Consider the following 23,832-nt stretch of genomic DNA (forward strand, 5'->3'; position numbering starts at 1 on the left):
GATGGTAATGCTGTGGACGGTGCTGTGGTACATGTGTGATGTGCACTGCTCCCACAGAGCTTCATTAGGATCATTTTGTTTGGTTTTTTTTTTTTTTTCCTGGGGCTGCTGGCGTGACACTCCAAAATTCTCTGCTGCCACTGGGGGGTGCTTTGCACAGCATTTCCATCCCAATTGGTGTCCCCTGCTGGGGACCACCTGTGTCCCAGCCTCGCTGTCCCCGTTTGGGCCAGATGGAGCAGGTGGGGACAGAAAAGACCTGAGGGCTGCTCCTCCTCGCTGCATCCCCATGACATCCCCTAAGGTTTTCCTAGCCACGCTCTGCTAAACAACACTGCCTTGTTGTCTCACCTTGCCGCAAAGGGTGGGGTGCAGGCAGTGGGGCTGGGTGGCTGCGGACAGTTGCAGGGACAAGTCCCTGCCAGCAGCCCATCAGCACTGAGGAGCAATGCTCACAGAGAGCTTGGGGCAAGCTGCGGGGAAGCCTCACTGGCTGCTGCCTTCAAAGCTGTGTTTCCCCAGGATGAGGCAGGTGGATCAGAGTTCAGCTTTTCTGCCAGGTCTGAAAACAGTGCTTTTAAATCATCACCTGGGACCAATCTAGAATAATACTGGCCTTTTTTTTTTGCTGTTTTTTTTTTTTTCTTTCTCCCCCCCCCCCCAGCATTTCCCAAAAATCACAAAGTCAGAAAGAAGTTGGTTTTGGGGTGAAGTGAGTGATTTTTGGGCTTCAGCATCATTTAAGGCTCAGGGGCCACAGGGAAAAGAATACACCAGCAGGGAGCTGGGGTTGTGTTTTTAAAGGCTATGGACTTTGCAGATGCCTTGCCAGGGGGAAGGAGAGCACACACCCAGAAAGTTTCATGCAGCGAGCGTTGCAAGGGGATCCATTGCATTTGCTTGCCAGCCACAGCCTGCTGCATGTCATCTCTTTAACCAAGGAGATCTGCACCGGCGCTCCTTTCTGGTGACTCCCAAGTGCTCTTCCGGATCCTCCACTACACTGGGGCTTGGCCAGCCCATGGCTACGAGGACTCTTGCCAGCCCTTCATATGTATCGATCAGGAGGGCAGGACTCTGCAGTCCAGCGCATCTCTGTGCTTTCCAGCCGGGAGCACCTCCACGTCCCGACACTGACGGGGTAATTGCAATATTGTCATGACATGTAGAAGATCAAAGGCTGGGTGCAGAGGAGGTGGCAGTGGTGGTAAGAATGACATGCAGTTTGCATTTAGAAAGCACTTAAGAAGCAATTATCCAGTGCTGGGAGCCCTGGCCAGAGAGTGTGGCTCATGTATTTTAATGCATATTTCAAAGAGATGAAGATTGGTGCCCAGCGGGAGGCCCAGCAGTCGTGGAGCAGCTGTGTGCAGCTTGCTCTGGGCCAGGCTGCACTGCAGTGGCCTCACGCAAAGCTGTGGGCTGCCTGCACACGGGCAGCTTGCCCTCACACCCTGCCCCTTGCCGCTCTGCTGCATCGAGCTGTCTCTCCCTCTCCCTGCAGTGCTGGCCTATGTGCGGGAGGACGAGGGGTGAGGAGGAGAAGGGAGTCTTGGCATTGCCCCTGGGCAACACCGCTCCCGGGTGGCTCCTTGTTCCTGGAGAGGGAGGTAGGTGCTGTTTTGTATGGGATGCGGGGCTCTGCTCTGATTGCAGCAGCCAGATGCAGCAATGCCAGCAAGGCTCTGACATGGGGCCTCAGGACCTACCTAGCATGCTTGCGCCAGCTGCTGACCGTGTCGGTGACGGGATGGGCCTGTCTCAGCCTCTCCCATTTGCAAATCCCAAAGCAGATGCACATCCCTCTGCAGTGAAATTCGGTACCTCCTGTGCACCCCTCCGATGCAGTGCGCAGTCCTGCTGATGGCTTCCCTCAATCAGCCCGACTCAGCTCATCAGCACTGCATCACCGGGCTGCGGGAGGGCAGTGGTCCTGCCGGCTCCCTTTCTGCTTAGCAGTGGGCATCGCTAATGGAAAAGCCTCTTTAGGGAAAGAGACCACCTAGGAGAGGCGGCCTGTTCCTTGTTTTCTAATTAGAAGCAGGCTTAGACAGACTAAACGGGTTAACCGGTAATGAATAAATTATCGCTTGTAATTATCTTCTTCATTGCTGGCTGGAGCAGCAAAGACCACAAGGGATAACCCCCTAACTTGAGCTGGAGCCCTGTCATCTTCGAGGGAGCATCCCACGAAGACCTCCCAGCTCCTGCGCTGCCCCAGGGTGGGCAGCCAGCAGCACCCTGGGGCAAACCCATCAGTGGGTTGATGCTTAGCTGGACCTTCAGCATCTGTGTGTGAGGAGGGGAAGGACAGCGAGCAGGCAAGCAGGTGCAGGTGGCATCGCATCATGGGTGGGGTTAGGAGCAACCCTGGGGCCCAGGCACCCCATCCCCTCTGTGGGACCAGATGGAGCTTGTCTTTCAGTAAGTGCAGGTATGTCCGGACAGGGCTGCTGGCATCACCCCCTACCTGTGCTATGTCTCGATGGGCTGCTGACAGCCCTGGGCAGGCATTCCCAGGCCATGGGCCTGGCAAGGGCAGGTTTGCAGCCCTGGCACGATGCTGGCACACACCCCAGGAGGTCTGCCCCCCACATCCACACCAGTGTCTGTCCATCAGGCTATGCCCAGGGGGGGCCTTTGCTGCCCCGACCTGCCGCAGGAGCCCGCTGCCTTTGACAAGTCTCTCCAGTGGAGGTCTGACAGCTCGTTTCAGGGGAAGGGGGGTGCAGAGGAGCCATAACATCTCACTGCAGTGCTTGAAACACTTGTCCACATCCCACTTCGGTGCCGACCCCCCACCTTGTGGAGTCCGTGGGGTTACTGTGAGCTGAGCTCAGCACCCACGGCACGACTTGGCGGACTCCAAGTAAACCCTCAGTGAGGCCAGCCTGCCTGGTGTGCTGCTTTCTCATCCCAACATCACCTCCTCCAGTCACCGGGGACCTTGGGTTTCTGGAAACGTGTTGCTCTGAGCTGTGGGGGTGCTGCTCTGCTTTCCCCAGGGGCTCAGAAATGCTGGGAGTGGGGGGGTGTCTCCAAAGAGCCCCAGCAGCCCCTGTCCTTGCTCCCCTCTGCCTGTTAGAGCAGGGAATGCCTTTGTGAGAAGGTCAACGGATTTGTGCCAAAGTGGGACAGGCTGAAGATAATCTCAGAGCTACAGGGATATTCATACCAATTCCAAATCAGAATTCTGACTTCAGTCTAAAGCTGTTTGCTTTCTGTTGGTGTTCCCACACACAGTAACACCCACTGCAGTGCCTTCATGCTGCCCCAGGATGATAATGGGGGGGTGCTGCCATCAGCTCAGCTGGAGGAAAGGAGGTGATCAGTGGATCCATCAGGCCCATGCAGATTGTTCCTGGCCCAGTCCTTGACTTTACCCATTGATTTCTGAGCCTTTTCCTTGATGATGTGTATATCTTTTCCACATGCATGACATTATTTAGACAGCAGAAGCGTTCCTGCTTAGGTTTAGGACCTATCTCCTCAAGCATGGTAGTCCCCTGTGTGGGAGACCCTGGTGCAATTCCCCCTGTGCCAGGCTGTACATCTGCCACCCCTGGACGTGGGTTATTCTCAGCTCGTGTCTTCTGCTGCATGTAAAGTACTTGCAAAGTCTTTGGGAACATATAAGATGATTTTCCAGCCCCCCAAAGGGCAGGACAAGGGCATTTCATTTAATAAGCATGTGGAAGGATTTGAGAGATGGTAGCCTGGCCAGGACATCTGCCTGCCTGGGCTTTAAGGCAAGGCAAGAATTGGAGTATAAACCTGCAAGCAAAGGAGAGAACAGGACCCAGGACTTGATCTGCTGTGCAAAGGCAGTCCTGTCCTCTCTGTCCTGTTCCCTCCTCTTCGGTGCACTTAGATCTTCAGTTGCTTTCTTTAATAGCTTCTGGAGCAGTAGCATTTTCTTCTGGATAGAAGAGAAAAATGGTCTGCAAATCCTCAGCCTTGGTCATGTTATGGATGCTCTGCTGTGAAATACTGAGCTTCCCAAATAAGCAGGGAGATATAATTTTTACTTGGCTCATTAGAGCCTATTACACTTCAATCTGAAGCCATCTTTAGTGGGATTTTGGTACCACAAAAGCAGCCTAGTTGGTGCAATCCACCTTCCCAGTCCAAGGCACCTGATATAGCGCTGAGACAGAATGGAGTCTTCTGGAGCTTGGGAAAAGCTGAGGAGCCAAAATTTCCACTCTCTCTAAGGTTGGGGCGCACCTCTCAGGTATGCTCCTAACTCCAGAGCCATCTTCTGAGTTTGATCTCCACGCCTGACCTCTCAGGGACCTCATTGGGACAAAAATCTGTCTCTCCAAGTCCTGTAGAAGGCTGATCTGCTGCAAGAGGCTCTGTATTCAGGGCCCACATCTGTACATGCACGCACCGACCAAGGGGTGGCCAGCGACACGCCATGGGAGAAACATCTCCTGCCGAAGGTTGGGGCATGATCTGGAGAGGCAAAAGGTGGGGTTTTAATCCTCCTGGGAAGAGGGAGTTGTGGTGCTTCTGTCCCATACCACAGGTGAGTTTGCTGGTTGCTTGTGCTGCTATATAACTGGAGTGTTTCTCCTCTTGCCCTGCTTGTCCAGCTGCTCGGGTGCAGACTAGTCCATGGGAGGATGCTAGAGCTCCTCTGGAGCTGGACTCCTCCAGCATGGTCGAAGAGCTTCAAGCAGATTTTCTCACAGCCACTGTAAGCAATAGGTTGCAGTAAAAAGGAAGGTGTCAAGGCAGTAGCCTTATTTTTGACACTGGCTGGTTTTGAAGCATTTGATTTCTCTGGTAGCTTTCAGTTGACTGAGGCCAAGGAAGCTAATTACGGAAGTGCGGCAGAGAAATCTGAGGCACACGGGAACACCATGGGAAAAAATGGTACATATAAAAGGTATGGTTTAATCAGAGAGGATTGAAAGAAAGAGAAATCTCAGAAGAGCTAGTGACTGATCTGTGGCTGGAGAACAGGCAACTGAGAGAGAGACAGAGGCAGCAAGAGAGGTCTGGTTGCAGAGCTAACTCCAGGCATTGCAATTAGAATTTGCCAGGCAGCAGAAGTCACCCTGTCCAGAGTGACAACTTTGAAGGGTGAGTAGCGCATAGCCTTCATAGACACGGTTGAAAACACTTGACACCACTAGAGTGACCCGTGGCAGAGATGAGAGCAGATCTGAAAGAAGGAATGAAGCCAGCACAGCACCTGGATGCTGCATGTACTGTGATAAGCAGTGAAAGCAAAGCACCCTGCATATTGCGGAGAGGCAGCAAATGCAGGAGTCTGCAAGCACCAGCAGATGCACGGGAAGGATAAAGAAGAAGGTGACCATGTTATTAGCTCAGATGATTTTTTCAAAGGAGTGAAGGACAGTGCTGCAGCAGAAGGCAAATGGACTCTAAATCTCCAGGCCAAGGTAACTTGCTTTACTTTGAATACATGTATTTGAGAGCAAGCCAGAAAGTATCTCTACAAAAGAAGTTTCCTCTGACAGTGGTGAAGGGACTTCTCTCTGCTACATGTGGACATCACCTGAGTGTACTACTGATCAGATAAGAACCTATTTCTGCTAACATCATCACCCAGTCAAGTGTCCCAGGACCTGAGTGCTGTAACTGGAGGACCAAAGTAGTAGAAGTTGTTAGGGGATGTCCTCCTGCATGGCCAGATGAGACAAACAAGGGGAATGGAGTCTACCACAAAACTTTCAGTGCATAGATTGGGATGAGAGACCCTCAGGGCATGGCACAGTCAGGACAAGTGCAACTGGCAGCAGAGCTGCCTTCAAAGGGAGCCTATTGCCTAAATACTCTCTTAGGGAACTTTGGGACCCCAGGCACACCGTTACAAAGGAGAATGACTAGCTTCTTGAGAAGTATTTCTAAAGATAGCTTGGAAAGAAGATATGGTCTTAGGGGTGGTGCCTTGGTGGGTTGAGATGCCCAGGCAGGAGACAGCGTCTTGCCTTGCAGGCAGACCAAAGCCTTGGATGGTCTCTTGCCAGTGCCTGGTGCCCCATGGGACCTCAGACAACACAACAGGGCCCACGCGGGGGCTGCTAGCAATGGGCAAGGAGCTTTGCTGCAATGTCCTCAGGATGGGGTACTGGAGAGGAGAACAACCCATGGGGAAGTTGGAGTAATTAAATCAGCTTCACTTGGGGCTCTTTTTACTTTGCCTTATGGAGAGACTTTCCAAAGACAGAATGGCAAAAACTGTATATATTTAAAAATTAGAGACAGCTTGCTGTCAGTTGGAGTGGGAGGAAGATGACCGTTGCATGGCTGTCCTGCCAATTCCTGGGCACTTGTCTCAGGCCCTGTAATATCTGGAGTTTGATGAAGCTCCCTTCTGAAGCCACTTGACTTCAATTTAGCCCAAATTCCCCAAACCAGAGGACAAATAAACTTCACCCATGCTGGGGGCTAGGTAAATCCCATGTTTGAAAACATGGCATGGAGAAAAGTGATGCCAGAATCTGGCAACGTGACCTCTTGCTCCTGACTCTCCTGCTGATGCCACTGTCTTCAGATGAGCAGGCAGGAGCATAACACATTTTGGGTAAGCCCTTGAAGACTATCCAGGGGCAAAGCTGAGATCTAAACCTGGAGCTGTGAGATGACACAGCAGCATTGTGGCTGGTTTAGCTGTAAAGAGGCTGTGGGTTGGCAGCCAGAGCCACCCAGTGATGCTGTGTGCTGCCAGCCTTGGCTCCTTTAAAGCACAGTGACTGCGTTAAACAGCTCTTTGCTACTCTGTGCAGCTTGGACTTGCTTGCACTGACCTTTGGGAGCAGCAAACAGCCTCCTGCTGACCCTGAGCAAGCGAGGCTCTGGAAGAGAGAGATGCGCCTTCTCCTCTGCCTCCAGCTGCAGCAACAGTGTGGTCCTTCGTGGTCCTTCCTGCAGCGATGCCTCAGCTCCCAGCCAAAGGCTGGGTTTTGTCTACATCTGATTCCCAGATCTGAGTCCTTCTCTCTGTGTGAAATACATAACATGTCCTCCCTGACCCTTTACCACCTACCCTTGAAACATAGATTATATTCCTGACAATTTCCAAGTGAATCTGTTAATTAGTTCCTGAGACAGTATTAATTAAATACACGCTCTTTACAAAATTTCGATTTGTTTGTTCATCTTCTGCTGACCCTTGAACTAACAAAGGGCTTTTCACTGACCCCTCACACCCCACAGGGAGTTAAATCTCAGTGAAATAAGGTGGAGAGTTGGATGTTTGAAGAAATTAGGCTGCAATTCTACAAGGTTACCCAAGGTAACCAAGTTATTTATAACTTTGTGTAATAGCCAGGGCTGGGTGGGTAGCTCCACTTCTTCCTGAATAGTCCTACATCTAACATCCCACACGAAGGAACATGGCTCCTGGGCAGGAGGCAGGCTCCAGACTGCATACACAGAGACCTATGCTGGATACTAAATAGTCCCAGCTGGTGGCATGGTCCCTGATATAGCTGGACTTCATTATCAGAAAAAGCAAATATTAAACCTGAAACTGCAGCTGGGGATCCTGGGATGTGCAACTGAAACTGGAGGAGAAGATCTTGGCTTAGGACCATCCTTTGCCGTTGCCAGCCCCACCTTTGCATGGTGGTCGCCTGTTCCCAAATTTCCTAAGGTGATAAATGATAAAGGCAGAGCCCAGCTCTGTGAAAGTATAGCCCAGGCAAATGGGACCCAGGTACCACTGGCAGGGAGCCAATACGTTTGCAGCTTATGCCTGACCGGTGTCCCTCTCTGCAAAGGGACAATCCTGGCAGAGCTCTGAAGTGGCTGTGGGTGTTCCCATTTGCTTCACTATTGTTCCCCAATCACTCACCCCATTTTAAAGAGAGCTTTATTTGGTTATTTTTGCAGTGTCAAAATTAATTTTGGAAAGCGTCTCATTGTAAGCTTTCAAAAGGATTACACCTGTGTCTGCCCAGCTCTATAATTAAGTCTCTTTGAGATTTCCACTGCCAGCAGAAACAATGTGCTTGAAATAAAGCCAGAAGTTTAGGCAGCTATTGGTGCATTTTGTCGGCAGCGCAAAGGATGCCTGAGATGGGTCTGAAGGTATTTTCTGCCCATCTTGTGGCTATGCCGTTAGCACCAGTGGTTTGGGGCCAAGCAGAAATCTTTTGCTTGGGATGGCAGAGGCTGGGGACACTGGAGGGTGTTTACACTTGTTGTAATATACTTCCAAGGCAGGCTGCAGGACTCTGGAGGTGGCTGGTGTGGGTTGTTCTGCTTTACTTTCCATCTCATTGCCAGTGTCCAGAGAAAGGCTTGACTTTTGGTCTGGGAACACCAAGAAGAAATGACCATGGAAGTGCCCCCTCTGATCTTACGGAGGATTTGTATCCCATAGCACAACTAATGTGGTTTTTGGGTGCCTTGGACAGCACTCGACTCATTGCTACTGGAGAAGCCTCATGGTGCAGGCAGGATAAAGACGAAGCTGGTATCAGGGAGCAAAGCAGTGACCAGCTGTGCAAACAGAGGAGGCGGTGGGTGGCAGGGGATGTGGACTGAGGTGCCACTGCCATCTGGCAGACACAAAGCAGTTCTGTCCATGCGGGATAAAGCCCTGGAGACAGGAGAGAACAACCCATGCACAAGAAAGGAAAGAGCAAGGACAGAGGGGAGAGAAGAAAAAGGTGTGGAATAAATTGGGAGGGAAGAAGCACAAGCTGGGTTCAAGAAATGCAAGGGATGCCCCAGAGCAGGATGATGCCGGGGTCCCGGGTGGCGGAGGGGTAGTGAACTGGGTTGCAGGCTCAGCTGCAACCCCTGCAGGGACCCTATGTTTTCCGAAAATCTAAACATTTCAAACCACCTGCTTAGCCCACAAAGCCATTCCCTTCGGCAATATCAGAGCTGCTGTGCTCTGGAGACTGGGATTAAATACACGCAGTGCTGCCTGGGCTAGTGGCGGCCCCTGTTTTATTGGCTCCAGCTAATTTCTGTTTGTTTGTATCAGCCTTTCCCAAGAGAGCACCAGGGCTGTCCCTCTGTCCCTTTCTTTTCCAAATGCATGTACACTGGATGGGGAGAGGGGACTTCAGCTGGCTGGTCGATTGCCTTCCTCCATTGTTGCTGACTCTCATAATACCATGGGCAGCCTTGTGTTATTTTTGGATGCTTTCAAGCCCCAGGTCCTGGAGGCATATGGTTATAACAGCAAAGCCTTTGGCCTCTGTGACTGTGCAGAATGTAGCCATGTGCATGCCAAGGTTAGAAACTGGAAGGCAAAGGAGAGGTATTAAGAGTGAGGAGAGATATTAAGAGTGGTGAGGTATATTTGTGGCTCTCGTGCCATTTTAGTGCCTGATCCATGGGTTTTGTTTCCTGATGTGTCTTTGAAGTGCTTGGACTTGACTGTGTGTTGCATCTCTGCTTCTTCAGCCAGCAAAGCATCATTTCTTGGGCTGTCTGCAGAGAAATCCAGAGGCTCTCACAGCCTTGTCTGGGTGTCAGAACTGCGAGTGTGGGCTGGAGCTCCTACAAGCATTCAGCTGGCCATGCCAGCACTGCAATCAGGCTTGAGATCCTCTGCAGAGCACCCCAAAGCCTCTGCTGTGGACCCAGCCCTGCTTTTGTGCTCATGCTGAGGCACTACATGCTATGATGTCTTTCCTCCAATGATCCCCATGGCAATGTCCCCATTTGGGAAGCTGAGGGGTGGTCCCTCAGGTCATTACAGCACTGGATGCAGAGGGGGGCAGAGATGTTGCCCAGTCCTCCCTTCAGACAGGGTACAGAAGCATTTTTCTCCATGCCTGGAGATGCCTGTGGATCGCCAGGACCTACTGCCATATCTATTTCAAAGGGGCAGCCCATCCCTCACCATCCCTCACCATCCCCTGCGCTATTTCCAGGCTTGCAGGTAATGCTTCCAGCCTGGGCCTGGGGCTATTGTGGTGATTTTGCTTGGGCTAAACTTCTTCTGACTCCTCATCCCCTCTTCTTCTTAGGGCCAGACTGCCCCATTAAGGCATGAGCTTCTATGTCCTTTTGGGCAGCATGGACATGGTGGTGCTTGCAGATACTTGTACCAAAAAAATAGTCCCTGGGAGACTCTTGCTTTGTATCTCTATACAACCCTGGTCCCTAACAGCTTCACAGCAACTGTGCACCCACCTTGGGGAGCAGAGACTTAGTTCCACTTCAGCAAGACAGAAAATAGGCAAGAAGGCAAGCACAACCCTGGCACTCTTGGATAAAAGAACATTAATGCCGTTAATATCCAGCAATCAGAATTTCTTAGAGAGAGAACAGTGCTGCATCCCCTTCCCTCCTGCTCATCCCCTGCTTGTTTAATGAAAATCAGAGACAGCCATTAAAGAGCTGCTTAGCATTTCAATACGTTTAATATCCTCACTGATAAGGGAACGATGGATATTACCAAAAGGCCTTTCTTAAACTCTCCCCTTCTGCAGCCACTGCTCCTGGCTTGTGTTTGTCTCAATTCCAATTCCAAACCATCTCCTTCAATGAGGAAAAATTATGATAAGATTTTTTTTTTAATATAAAGGATATTAATACACATCATTTCTGATAATGACAAGGAAGAAAGGCATGCCAGGCCTCCCCAGCCTTGAGCTGAATTAATCGGGTGCTGATTGCTCAGCTGGCCAAGGTCCTCCCACAGTTGCACCTCGTCACAACTGATGCCAAGAGCTGACCCTCTCCGCTGGCGTTAATGGAAGAAACCAGGCACCCACCTATGGTAACGAGGAGGGAAGCAGCATCCTCCACCTGGCCATGGTGAAGGGCTAGGCAAGACGTTTGGCCGTGGCATCTCGTGAAAGATGCTGGCTCGATGGCTGCTCTGCTGGGGAAGAGGCCAGGCAGTGATGGGGATACTGGTGAGTCCCTGGGGCAAACAGGGAAGGCACCACCTGGCTTGCTCCTCAGGGCAGGCACCTTGCTGAAATAGGGGCCTGACACATTAGGAAAACAAAAGCACTCAGGGCGCTGGAGAGGGAAAAGAGCCCTGTGCACGCTGCCCAGGAGGCAGGAAGGAGGGGAAACATGGTCCCTGTGATACTTGACCTTGCTGCCGAGCAATCTGTCCCAGCCCCGATACAGCACGAGGAGTTAGTGATACTGATGTAGCACAGGTATTGCTCCAGATGAATTGTTATAACGATATAGATAACTTGTTGGCATGTTTATATATTAGATGCCAGTTTAAAGGGCTGTCCACATGCATTGTTACATGGGGTACACTGAAGTTCACTGGAAATTACTGCTAACAGCTCAGGCTGGGGCACCAAATGCAAGTTTTTCTGGTGGATGCCATTGCCACGTGAAAGTGCAGAACGGGGATGTACAACCTGCATGGGTACAGCATTCCGCTCCTATCCTGCTGCTCCCAGGGCTTTGCTGGGGAGGCCAGGGTAGAGGGCTCAGGACAAGAAGCCTGACTTGTTTAATGCCAGTTTTAAAAGATCTTTGGATTCAGGGCTGTTGTCTGTGCAAGAGATGGAGGGGGCATTGTGCATGGCCATTTGTGTGGGGAAAGCATCCCCAGGACTCCTGTCCCCCCACCCTGCAGGGGGGCACGGCTTTGCTAGGAGGATCCTGGACCTCTGTGTGGTATTGCCTGTGCTTGGGGACCCACTCAGCTCATCCTCCTCCTCCTCCCGCAGACACCGTGTGAGTGGGACAGGGATGCACATTGGGCTTGGGAGAGGGCACCTATTCCCCGTCATCTCTCAGCGCTCCTCCTCCTGGCAGAGGGATGTACAGCAGGGGACAGACAGATGGACAGGCATCAGGGGGTTACAGAGACCTGCAACATGGCTCTGCTCCCTGCCCTGAGTGTTCCCTTCCCTGCAGGGTTAAAGGGGGGACCTGGGTCTGCTGGTGGCCTGACACGGGGTGACATGGGTCCTGGAGATGGTGTCATTCCCTTAATGACTGCCACCCGTGCTGCCTGCACGAGCCCTGACCTGGAGGCACCTGGCCCTGCAAATGCTACAGGAAAGCAGAAGTGCCTGGGTATTGCTTTCCTGACCCAGGAGGAGCAGGGACACTGGAGGCAGGCAGGGCTGTCCTCTCTGCTAGCCCAGGCACAGATTTGCTCTGGCAGGCCTGTGATGGGCAATCCTTGGGTGCAAAGCTGGGTGAAAGGGGCAATAGCCACTCAGGTCTGAGCTGCTGAGTTAGCAAGGAGGCTGTGGTCTCTCTGGTAAATGCACAATGACCTGGGTCATGCTAAAAGGGGGTATAGCCAGGCTTGGCTCCCCTCCTTTGCTGATCCTCGCTGTCTGAGCTGTGCTTTCCTCTCTCCGCAGCATCTATAAATATCCTCCCCATCTCTGTGACAGCCAGGTGCAGGACCACGTCTGAGGGACGTGGTGACGGCAAGAGACTCACCAAGGAGCGGAGGCAGCAGCACGCAGTGAGATGGGGGAGGCAGCTGGCAGGCAGGCGTTGTGCCCCATCCAGCTCAGGCCAGGGAGAGGTGATTGGGAGCCTGGGGAGGGATGCAGATGGGGAGAACGGCCAGGGATCCTGGTGTGATGCCCTCCATGTGTCTGGTTCCTGGGCTGTTTGGGGTTTCTGGGATGCCTTGTGACTGTGTCTGCGGCTACATGTGGATCCTGGTAGGGAAAGCATCCGCATTTCCAGACAGCAGCATTCCAGGCTCTTTCTCAAGTGTTTCCATCCTGTACCAGCTCACACACTCCCGACAGTGCCCAGCCTGCAGGCACATACACTAATTATGCACACGAGGCACATCCTGACCGCAAAACCAAGTGTCCAGTGAAACCAGGATGCCTGCCCCTACTCCCACACCCCTTCAGTGCCCAGTGTGCATGCACTGCATTACGGTATGCCATTCACACTGAGCCAGCACAGTCCTCCACCAAGGCTCAGCACCCTGCTGCACTCACCACTGCATGCAGGCACCCCAGTACATGTCATCCTCTCTCACCAAAGCTGACAGTGTATCTGAGAGGTCTCCCATTCCCTGGGAGTGATTTGGGGCACACTATTTTGGAGTCACTGTGTCCTGCCTCCTGCGAAGCTGCTTTACATTCTGTAACAGTACTCAACCACCACAGCTTTTCTAGGCTCCTGGGTCACAGCAAAGCCAAAAGCTGTGGGGAGGTGCAATATCTGGTAGCTCTGAACACCCTGGCAAGACCTGGAAGACCCACATTCCTGGGACATGTGGGGCTGGGATGGTACCAGGGGACTGGAGAACCTGTGTGGGTGCCTGGGTTCTGTTGGAGGTCTGCAGGGTTAACCCCCTGTGTTAGAGCATCACACTGGGAGCAGACTTCACTCAGTACTGCAAGGCCAAAGCTGGCTTCTGCTTCCCCAGAGGTTCATTTCCAGAGCTTGGGGCTGAGATGATGGCAGCGTGGATGGTGTCCCTCTGGCATGCCTGGCTCTGCTTGGTCACTGGGTGACAAAGAGTTGAGGGATCCAGCACTGAGCTGTGACAAGCCCTTTCAGCACCAGGAGATTGCTGGGTTGGAGTAGCAATGTGATAGCTGGCAGAAAATCAGCTCTCCCACCACCTGCAGGGGTGCAACCATCATGGCATCAGCACTGCTCTGGGGCTTCCTGGTGGCTTGGTGCTATTCAGGAAACCACCAGCCCTGACCCCTTTGCTCCAAGGTGCACTGCAAAGACCACTGCTTAGCTGCACCCCCTGCCAGATGGCACCACTCAGCCTCTGCCAGCTTCCTTGGGAACTGCTGGAGTCCTCCCCAAGCCATGGCTGTGTCCCTGCTGGAGCTGCACTGCAAGCCTATCCCATGATACCGCTGATGACAGGATCTCTCCAGCACTGTCTCCAGACGGATGGTTTCCCAGGCAGGCAGAGCAAAAAAACCTGGAGGCACCTGACGCCCTGGGCCGTTCCCAGATCCTGGTGATGAGTGGTGCAGACATGTCCCCGCAGGCACAATCCTCATCCATTCTGAATGGGGAATTATTGCCACCACAGGCTGTGAGACGGGCAGGGAGCCCCTCTCAGCCCAGCAGGTAGGAAGCTGCTGGCAGTGCTGTGGGGTGCCCCAGCATGGGGTCCAGCATCTCCAGGGAACATGCTGGGATCAAGGGTTAGATGGAGGGTGTGCGACACTCCCTCCCCCCCAGCCCACTGAGCAAGTTGGGTTGAGCTTTATCCAAGGGATGGCCTGACAGTCAGCAGAGGGAGATGCCCATCCTCCCTCACGTGCCTTTTCCTGGGGTGAGTTGCTGGGGGCAGGGGAGGGCTGCAATCATACATCAGTTCCCTGGTCATGAGCACATGGAAGAGCAAATAACCCTACCGCACGTGGCATAGGTGGGAGTCAGCATATGTGGTTACCATGGGCAGGTTTTAGTGATCGTTCAGCATTTAGATGGGGAAACAGTTGTGGCCACTGTAGGAGGTCTGTTGACAGATGCCGAGTGTTTAATGCTGAGCAAGGTACTCACCTGGCTCGGCAATTCTGGTGGCTCCAAGCAAGAGGGACATAGAGGCGTCCTCAGTAGGGCTGTGGGGAGGCTGCTTTGTGCTCCCGAGGCAGCCCAGACCCCGGTTGCAGTGCACCCTTGCCCAGCGCCTGGCCTTGCCCACCGTGGGACAACTGCAGTGTCCTCCCAAACTCTGCTTTTGAAGGGCTTGGCCCTCTCTCAGGCAGCCAATGTGGCTGTAAACAGGCTGGGTGTTGTCAGCCCTGGCCGTGTTGTCCCCTGCTCCCGCTGACCCAGCTCAAGGGAGAGCAGAGAGTATCTATCCCAGGACGATGTGGCATGGAAAGCATCAAGGGGGGGTGGTTCTGCCTGTCTTCCCCGGCCCCAGACATGCAAAGGGACCATGTGCAAGGGATTTTCCTCTCTGTGCACACTGGGACTGAAGGGCAACCCCATCCCCTTCACACCTGACCCCAACTGAGTGCAGAGCTCCCCGCTGGGCCACAGCTCAGGCTGCAAGTTTGGCTCTTGCAGCAGCTGGACAAGAAAAGCGAAGAGGTTTGGGGAGCGTGAGAGGCAATGGGGGCTGCTCGAGCATTACGAGGGAGGGAGGATGGATGGCAGTGGGGAGCGGGAGCCCACCGTCTGGATGGATGCTCGGGCTGGGTACAGCGTGCGCGTGTGGTGCGGGAAGGGGGGCTTGCTGCAGAGCCCACCCACCCCATTGGCTTGCGAGCGGTGACAGGCAGGCTGCTCCCTCCCTGCCGAGCCGCTCGCCTGTGTGGATGCGAGCAATGTGCGCAAAGTGCCTTTGCATTAGCCGGCGTGTGCCGTAGCTCTGGGCGCTCGCTCGCAGAGGTGCTGGGACAACCGAGGTGGCCCTGTTCCATGCCTGGTGGCCCTGCCGGATCATGGCATGGGCACAGGGGGATCTGACATCCTCGCTCTCCATCGTCATCGCTTTGGCTGCCTGCCTCTCTGCCACCACCAGCGAAGGTAGGAACCGGGTTGGCCCTGGCGTGATGGGGCAGTGTTGGGGGGGACCTGTGGGATCACTGTGGCTGTTTGGATGTGTCCACATGGGCTTGCTCGCTTTGTCGGGCTTAGCTTCTCCCTCCTCCCAGGGGAGCGCAGCTCCGGGTTCCTGCCTGCCTGAGTTTCCTGATCCTGGAGCTTTTGCACTGGAGGCTAAACTTCTGAGCTGGGCAGGAGGACTTGATTTCTGCAGCAATGCCTGCCAGCTCTGACCGGCCTCCCCTGCAAGGGCTCTGCTGCAGCGTGGAGGGGTGGCTGCAGAGGGGACAGGGACACAGGCACCAGCTCAGCCATGGCGATCCCCATCACCAGAGCTGGTGGCAGCGCGGGGCCGTGTGTGCTGGCCGGGTGGCGTGGGCTGCAATGGAGCAAGCAGGTGGGCACGGGAAGGTGTGCGGAGGATGTGGGGAGCTGGAAGGGCACTCGGGTGGGAAACTTGTCATGAAGGAATGGACTGGAAACTTCTGAAGTAGAAAGCAGGGATGCAGCCCGGGACCCTCTCCCAACATCTCGGTGTCAGCCACGTCAGGCCTGCTCCCTCTGCCCAGCCAGTCTACCCTGCTGCTGGCTGCACTCATCCCCGGCCCTTGTCAGCAGTGCAACCCTGCTCCAGCATCTTGGGTCCCCCTCAGCTTCGGCAGCGCTGCTCCCACTGCCTGCCACCCACCCGCTCGCCTGCCTTCTTCCGCACTGGCAGCGGCAGCATGGCTGCTTCCCAGGTCTGCTGATCTTCATCACCCGGAGATCTGCTGTTCCCGCTCCTGAGCATGTCCTTGGCACCAGCAGCAGCATCCTTCCTCCCTTCTGCTATGCCTGAGAGCCGCGGCCAGCACGGTGCAGCCCTCTGCAGCGAGTCCCGGTGCTGGTGTCCCTACCCAGTGGCGGCAGTGGCATCCCTCCCTTCTCCTGCCCCTGCATCCCTGCCATCCTTCTGGCTTGCTGAGGCCCACGGGCTGGCACCACGATGCCTCGTGCACTTTGCGGCATCCTGCCGGGCTGGGTCCTTGCACCTGCTGCCATCTTCCAACACCCACCCGCACCTCACCTCCAACCCAGTCTGTCTTCCTCACCTCAATTACCCATTTCTGGCTATTTGCTGGTCCTAACCCTGTTTCATGCTAGCTGTCTGCTTCCTGGTACTCCTCCTGCTCCTTTCCCCACTGGCTTTCCTGCCCTTGTGGGGGGATGCATTGGGCTTTCACTGCTGGGGACGGGCTGTGTGGGTGCAGGATGAGAACCCAGCCCCCCAACACCCCCAGCCCTTGCTCGCCCTCCACTCCATGGTGCAGCAGCTGCCCTGTACCCCGAGCCCTGGGCAGAGTGCAGTGCAGGATGCTGCCTGCGCTGCCCTGGGGTCTCGGTGCTGCAGCTCTGCAAAGCCAAGTAGCCCTGCCTGAACTCAGCTAACGCTGGGCACAGACAAGCGAGGCTGGGGCCTCTTTGCTTTCCTCTGTGGAGGAGATTGCTGGCTGCTGGGGTAGGTTTTATGGCGTCTGTACGGACAGCGAGGCCCTGGACTTCTGTCTGCCTGTCCCCAGCTGGAAAGACCTGGGTTTCCCACAAGACTTTTTGGAAAGGAAAGCTAGTCTCAATAACAGCCTTGATCAGGGGGATGCGTGGGGCTGGGGATGAGCCAGGCTCTGGGGAAGACCAAGCGGGCTGGATCTGGGTTAGACTGGGCAGAAGGTGCTGGGTGGCATCTGGACAAAGTGTGGGACCCTGCAGAAAGCTGGTGGTGCTCTGTTCACCACCACCAAGGATGCTTGTGCCTCCGTGGGTACTGGGACACTGCTCTGCAGTGGCATGGGGCAGCTCAGTGTCAGCCGGGCCCCACAATACAGACAGCGGAGCTGGGGATGTGGCTGCAGGCTCCTGCCAGCTCCCAGCATCTCTGGGTGCGGGGATGGACTGGTGGCAGCATCCATGCCGGAGCAGTTGCGGTGCCGGTCATTGAGCGCCCTGGCATGGGGATGGGACTAGAAATGTGGAGAGATGCTGCAAAGTGCAGCACTGCCCTGGCGTCTCCTGCACTCCGGTTGTGCTGGGCTTTGCTACCCCATTTCTACAGCATGTGGCACTTGCGGGCACGGTGTGACGGTGTAGCCGTGGTGCACAAGGGTGCCCTGCTGCTGCTGACCGTGACCTCTGCCTGCTGCCACAGCCATGGTCTGCTTCTTGCCGTGTATCGCTGGCCATGCTACCCAGAAAACCCAATGCTCAAGAGCTGCAGGGTAGAAAATTACAGCTGCAAAGCAAATTTAAGGCCAGTGTGCGCTGCACTCTGTGTGTGTGTATTGGGAGGCAATTGGTATATAAAGACGTATATTAACCTGAAGAAATGGCTTTAGTCTGATTTTCTTCCCCTTCCAAGAGCTCCCAGTGCATTTCTCTTTTCTGAAAGATTTGTTCCAAGAAGTTTTGAGCTTACATTTTTTATTCCTTTCACTCTTGCATGCAGTGGGTGTCCTGGAAATGGTAGAAAAAAGGAATCACCATTCCTTGGGAAATCCCCACATTTCAGCATGACAGCCATTGCAAAATGCATTGAAAGCGAAAACTCAGATTTTTTTCTAGGTGGGTGAAAATTTGCAGGATGTGGAAAATTTTCATTTGGAGCACTGAAAAAATTTTGTCTGAAATTGTTAAATTGCTTTAGAGCAGGGAGGTAGAAAAGTTATTTTCAATAATATGAAGACAGTGTGATAGACTAAAATATTTACACTGTTACACACCAAGTTACATAGGCAAAAATATTAAAGCAGATATTTTATATGACACTGCAAATTGAAGTGCAATAATAAAATATGAAATATCTTTGTTGTATTGAAAGAAAATCAGACAAGCAGAAATTACCACATTTGGGGCTTGGGCAGGGAGTGACAAAATTTTATTTTCTGCTGGAAAATGGCACGTCAAATGCTGCTCCTGGGGTCTGCTCCCTTCCCGGTTATGCCTCCAGCTCAGCTCTGCCCTCCATCCATGAGGTGGGCGACCTTCCTCCCCATCACAGCACAGACCTCATGGCCCGCGGGTGAGCTTGGGTGGTACCTCGGTGGGGAACATGGTGCAGCAGGGAAGGGGGACCCAGGGACATGTCCCCCAGCATTTCAGGGCACGTAGGGATGGCCGAGGCAAACAGCAGGTGATGGGGATAGGGCGATGTACGGGGAGTGTACTGGTGAGGATGCAGAGCTGATGACACAGGGATGCTCGCCTTTTCCCCGCACCACGGGGTCGGTGATGGAGATGTTTTGTTCATCCTCACAACAAGGATGGGGTGCGGGAGAGCACCAGGGTCCTTGGGAAAACCCAGCAGCTTGCTGTGCTGCCGAAATGGGGGCCAGAGGAAGCTTGTGTGGCAATCTCCCCTGCTAATCTCTCAATTGTAATCTCATTAATTACCCCTCTGCTCAAACAGAAAAAGAGGTAAAAAACTTATCTGCATGTTTATTCAATGCTACTTTTCTACCCCTTCTGCAGCAACGCCGAAGTCAGGGCTGCGGGAGAAGCAAAGCTCTGAAAGGGAAAGGAAATAGCTTTTGCAGTTGTAAAAAGGCTGTGAGGATGCCGTGATCCTCTGTAAGAATTGGAAACAAGACGTTTTAGGTATACAGACTTTTGGTGATGGGGGGACAGAGAAGCATTAGTTTAGAACAGGGAGCTGATTTTGGCTATGTTTGCAAAAAAAAAAAAAAATAAATTTGGGGTGTGTAATTTTTTGATTGCTCCCAAAATGCTGATATAAAGCAAATACTTGCATGATTTTAGGCAGGCTCACGGGGATATGTTTCTGGTCTCATTTTCATTTCCATCCTTCTTGTATTAATAGCTTATAAAACTTCTGGATAATGAAACCACAAAATTTGCAGAAAAATAACACAACAGCACACAAAATACACCTACTCCATGAGCTTTTTTTCATTCTCCTTGAATTCTTGTTTCCTGAAATCATGAGGGGTTTATTTACAGTGAAAATAAATGGGCACCCATTTTGGTGACGGTGGAAATAGATCTGATGAATCCAAAATTAAGTACAACTGAAAACCCAATGAATTACTACAGGGATGAAGGAATTCCCTATTTTTTCGATTGCTGAGAAATTATTAGAAAAATATTTTACCCGAAAGAAAAAAGAAACACCAAACAACGAACCCCAGCCCCATAAGATGCTCAGCCAGGGAGGGAGGGAGAGCGGCTTGTCCCACACATCCCGCTGGGGTCAGCACGCGTGGGTCCTGGCGGGCAAGACTCCGGGGAATGCTGATTTCATCAAGATATCCTGACACCTCCGCTCTTTGTTTCGGTCGGGTCCTGTGTTCCATACGTCCCTGCTCGCCTCGCTGGCAGCCTTCAGTGCTGCCTTTATCTCCAGGGGCAAATCCATTCATATGATAACTCTATTCATACCCTGACAGTTTTTGATAGTTCATTCTCCTAACCCCAGTGTGTTTGCATGACCAACACTCAAAATTATTCCTCTGTCACAGAGAAACGATTAACCCCTTCAGCCCTGGTAGTTCAAAAGTGAGCGGCGGGATCACACAGTCATATTTCCTTCAAAAAGAAAGAAAAAAACCCCATGTCCTGCCTGTGTAGATGTGCGGTACTTAAGGTCATAAATAACCACATAAAGGACGTAACTCCTTTACGGGTCAGGTCCAGCCACACCAATAAAGCCTAATGAACTGTGTTTGGCCTAAGGATGCCATCCAGAAAGGTAGTCAACATTTATCTGAAGACAACGGCAAAGGCAGACCAATCCCTGCCTTCAATAATTTGTTCCAATGGCCCATTGGCCTCAGCCTTAAAAAATTGGACCCCTCTTTTCCCTAATACAAATTTGCCTGGATTCAACTTCCAGCCATTTGTTCTTGTTAGGCTTTCCTTGCTAGATTTAAGAGCCCATATTTTTCTGCCATGAAAGTACGCTGAGTGCAACTGGGTGCCTCGCACTCCTCATGGGCACAAGCAGATTGGGCTCTGTGGGTTCCTCTCTCTCGTATTTTTTTTCCTCCAACCCTGGTGTCATGGTTGTGCCTGTGGTATCTTCTGCTCTGTCTCCAGTTTCTCATATTTAAAATGCCTTAACCATGTAAGTGAGTGGCAACAGCACTGGCTGCAGCTAAATAGACCAGCTCCATCCCAGCATCAAGGGTGGGCACAGGTCACCGGATCTTTCCTTGGATGAAATACCTTTCGTGTTACGTATCTCCCATACAGTTTTTAAGGACTCTTGTGATATTTCATTACTGGTGGCATGAGATATTCAGCCTGTCCCCTCAAACATTTTTAGTATTGGTATTTTTGTCCATGAAAATATTCCATTTTAGAAAGCTATTTTTAAGAGAGCAAAGTAATTGCCTTTAAAAGAAATTAACTTGCTTTAAAAATGTCACTGGGATACAAACAGCTAGGCATGGTTTAGGGTGGCCAACTAGTGTGAGAGCAAAAGATGTCCTCAGAGAAATCGGGGAAAAAGCACCCGACAGTCTGAAAAACTGCCATCCAAAGCCCCTTCAGATAACCCAGATAAGTAAGCACATTTGCAAAAATCCACATTTCCCTAGTGAATATTCCAGAGAGGATAAAACTCACATCTTTGCCAGGACTGCCGGGATGCAAGAGTCAGTGGGAAGGGCAGGGTGTCTGCAGGCTTTGTACTGTTGATGGACTCACGGGCTCTGCTACAGGCACAGATCTCCAGTGCCAGGTCCACCTGAGTCACTGTGGGTGGCATGGAAAGCAGCTGTGATTGACACCAAGGAGTCCTGATTTTGGGTAAGAAATCTGCAAAATCCCAAACAGGCAGGAGATAACCGAGCAGACATATGGCTTACGGGTTGGGGGTGGAAGCACTGAGATGCTCTGGGATAAGGACCTGGGATGGCGTTAGGGGATTGCCTGGCATGAGCTTTGACTCCCCAAAAATGCTGCAGAAATCAGAAACCTCATCAGCTAAAGCTGAAAAAGCATTCATGTCTATTTTGTTATACCCAACAAATGTGAGAAAAGAGAAGAGGAAGTCAGGACTGGTGTGAGGACACTGGCACAAAACCCTCTGGAAAGGGCTCCCATTTCTCTGAGTCTGTACCACACAGGTTTTGCTTACTGCAAGCAGAAGAGGTGTATTTTGTGTCAGAAAAGTCTCCTGTGTAATTTTTAGACTGTCACGATATTGCATTACTGGTGGCATGAGATATTCAGCCTGTCCCTGAGACTAGGATGGTAGCTTTGTGGAAAGTGGGACGTCCTGGTCTGGGTGCAGGTCTGTTACCTGTTCTTCAAGTTTCTGGGTTTGGGGACACTGGTCAGGGATGCAAGAAGCTGTCCTTTGATGGTCTGTGGGTTGAACAGATTAGGTCTTGCAGGGCTTTAGCCAAATGAATTGCCAAGGTGTGGCTGTGCAAGGCAAGGGCTCCTCTCCGCTGATGGATGGGTCCATGTCATCTTGCTGTCCTTTAGGCTGGAGACATTGTGATGGAAAGGACTCACATGACTCCCTGATGGCCAAATCCAGACCTGGGGACACCAAGTCTGCAGAACCCTCCACTGGGGCTGCAGGGACCCTTCAGCTGCCCTTGGTGCTCCCCAGTGCCTGCCCTCTCCCCAGCCTCGCCACAGTCCTGCTCCTTCCCCTGCTCACATCGGATGTTTCCATGGAATTTCTTGCCTCCCTGACCTTTCTGAGCCCCCCCATCCCCAGAGCCTTCCCACCTCCTCCTCTAGCTTCTGCCCTGAATTACAATGAGCCTAGCCACCCCTTGAGCCCAAAATAGCTCCTTCCCCACCAGCACAAGCTCCTGGACTGGGGACGTGGAAATGTGTGCTCACCCCTCACTCCGAGCCTCAGGTCTGGCCCCATACACCCCATATTCGAACCCTGGGACAGCCTGTGGTTTTTTAACATTTCCAGTTATTTACGTCCAGCTCTGACCACACACTCTGTTTGCACCAAAACCTGTGTGTGCCACAAAGCGGGGATGCACACTGGTGCTGTAACACCCTGCCCGGAGATGGGGAGTATGTGTGCTTTAATCTGGGTTGCCGAAGCCAGCCTGCCCAATTTGCCCTGGCTGTTCCACCACACACGAGCATCAGGAGTCTCAAACTGAGTAGGAAACACGAGCATTTTACATCTATATTTTCTCACCTATATTTCTGAGAGGAAACACTTTTTTGTTGTTTCGCTTTTGATGTGGGTTTTTTTTCTTTTTTTTTCCTGGGGAAAAAAATGCTGCCCTGTAATTTCAAGGTTTTTAGCCTTGGAAATACTTTATTCAGGGTGTTTTGTTTTGTTTCATTTTTTACACTATTTCATGACACCTCAGTCCTACCACAGGTTATGGTCTTGCGCTGCACATTATCTTACATGATATCATGCAGGGTCTGGAAGTATCAGGTTGATAATTTTATTTTTAAAACCTGAACTGCAGCTTTTTGTTAGCACTGATTGAACAAACAAGCTTTCTTCCTACATCAAAGTATCTTCTGCTCCTGGTATACTGAAAAGGGGTGACCCTCTGGGCAGTCCTTATGGGCATTACCGCTCCTGATGCATTACAAAAGATATAAAATTAAATACAGAAAGTTCACAGCAACAATCCGGAGGTCTGAGAAGAAATCCTGAAATGGGAATTAGGGCACGTCCAAAAAGCAGCGCTGCTTTTTCACGGCAATTGTTTGAAAATGTTTCTTTTTAATATTTTTTTTTTTCAGCCTGATTCTGGCATTTCCAGAAATGTGGAAATCCCACATTCCTGATGGATTTGGTGACATCTTTTATATCTACCCCTAAATTTCCTCTCTGGGCAGCCGAGGCCAGCGGGTGCCGATGTGAGCACCATCCCCGCTGTGTCCTTAGTACATGCAGCCTCATCGACAAGCAGCTGCTTGACAAAGCCTGCCGGGATCTGGCCACTTGTGCGGTGGAGTACTGGTGTGCAGCACCCCACTGCCGCGGTGCTGACCTGGATCCGTGGGGCACATCCCCTGCGCAGAGCTCCGGAATGGGAAGAGCTGACCTACCCTCCAGGCTTGCTGCTTTTACCTCAAAGCCCCAACAGTCGGCCTTGTGTGTTGGTGAATAAATAACTATTTTGCTCTCTTTAAAGATATATACTGTCCCGGGCAGGGGGAAGCTGAAAGCGAAGCGTCCTATCCTGTCCCCCTGTGATGCTCCGAGGCCAGTAAGACACAGCTTTGTTGCTTGACTTTGCATCCCGAGTTGGAAAGGTCATGGCTGGCTATTCAGCATGCCCTTGGATTATATGGTGGGACACAAATGGCTGACCCACCCCGGCCCCACCTGCCTGTTCAAAGTTCTGTTTGAGCTTATGGGAAATGAATGCTGCTGGCTCTTGTTCACATCCTCTCAGGGAG

General features: G+C 52.2%; 1 protein-coding gene across 5 annotated transcripts in view; it reads left to right on the top strand.

Annotated features, from left to right (window-relative positions):
• Positions 1 to 15,220: 15,220 nt before the first annotated feature.
• EPHA8 (EPH receptor A8) overlaps positions 15,221 to 23,832 on the top strand; it is a 53,003-nt gene continuing 44,391 nt past the window's right edge. For 4 of the 5 annotated variants that reach the window (XM_030018835.2, XM_030018836.2, XM_030018837.2 and 1 more), the window contains exon 1: positions 15,221 to 15,414. In XM_030018835.2, coding sequence (XP_029874695.1) covers positions 15,330 to 15,414 — 85 coding nt within the window. In that variant the 5' untranslated portion in view covers positions 15,221 to 15,329. The remainder of the gene's footprint in view (positions 15,415 to 23,832) is intronic. The other variant, XM_030018838.2, reaches the window with a different exon arrangement.

This window comes from Aquila chrysaetos, chromosome 6, assembly GCF_900496995.4.
Source record: "Aquila chrysaetos chrysaetos chromosome 6, bAquChr1.4, whole genome shotgun sequence".
Taxonomy (NCBI): domain Eukaryota; kingdom Metazoa; phylum Chordata; class Aves; order Accipitriformes; family Accipitridae; genus Aquila; species Aquila chrysaetos.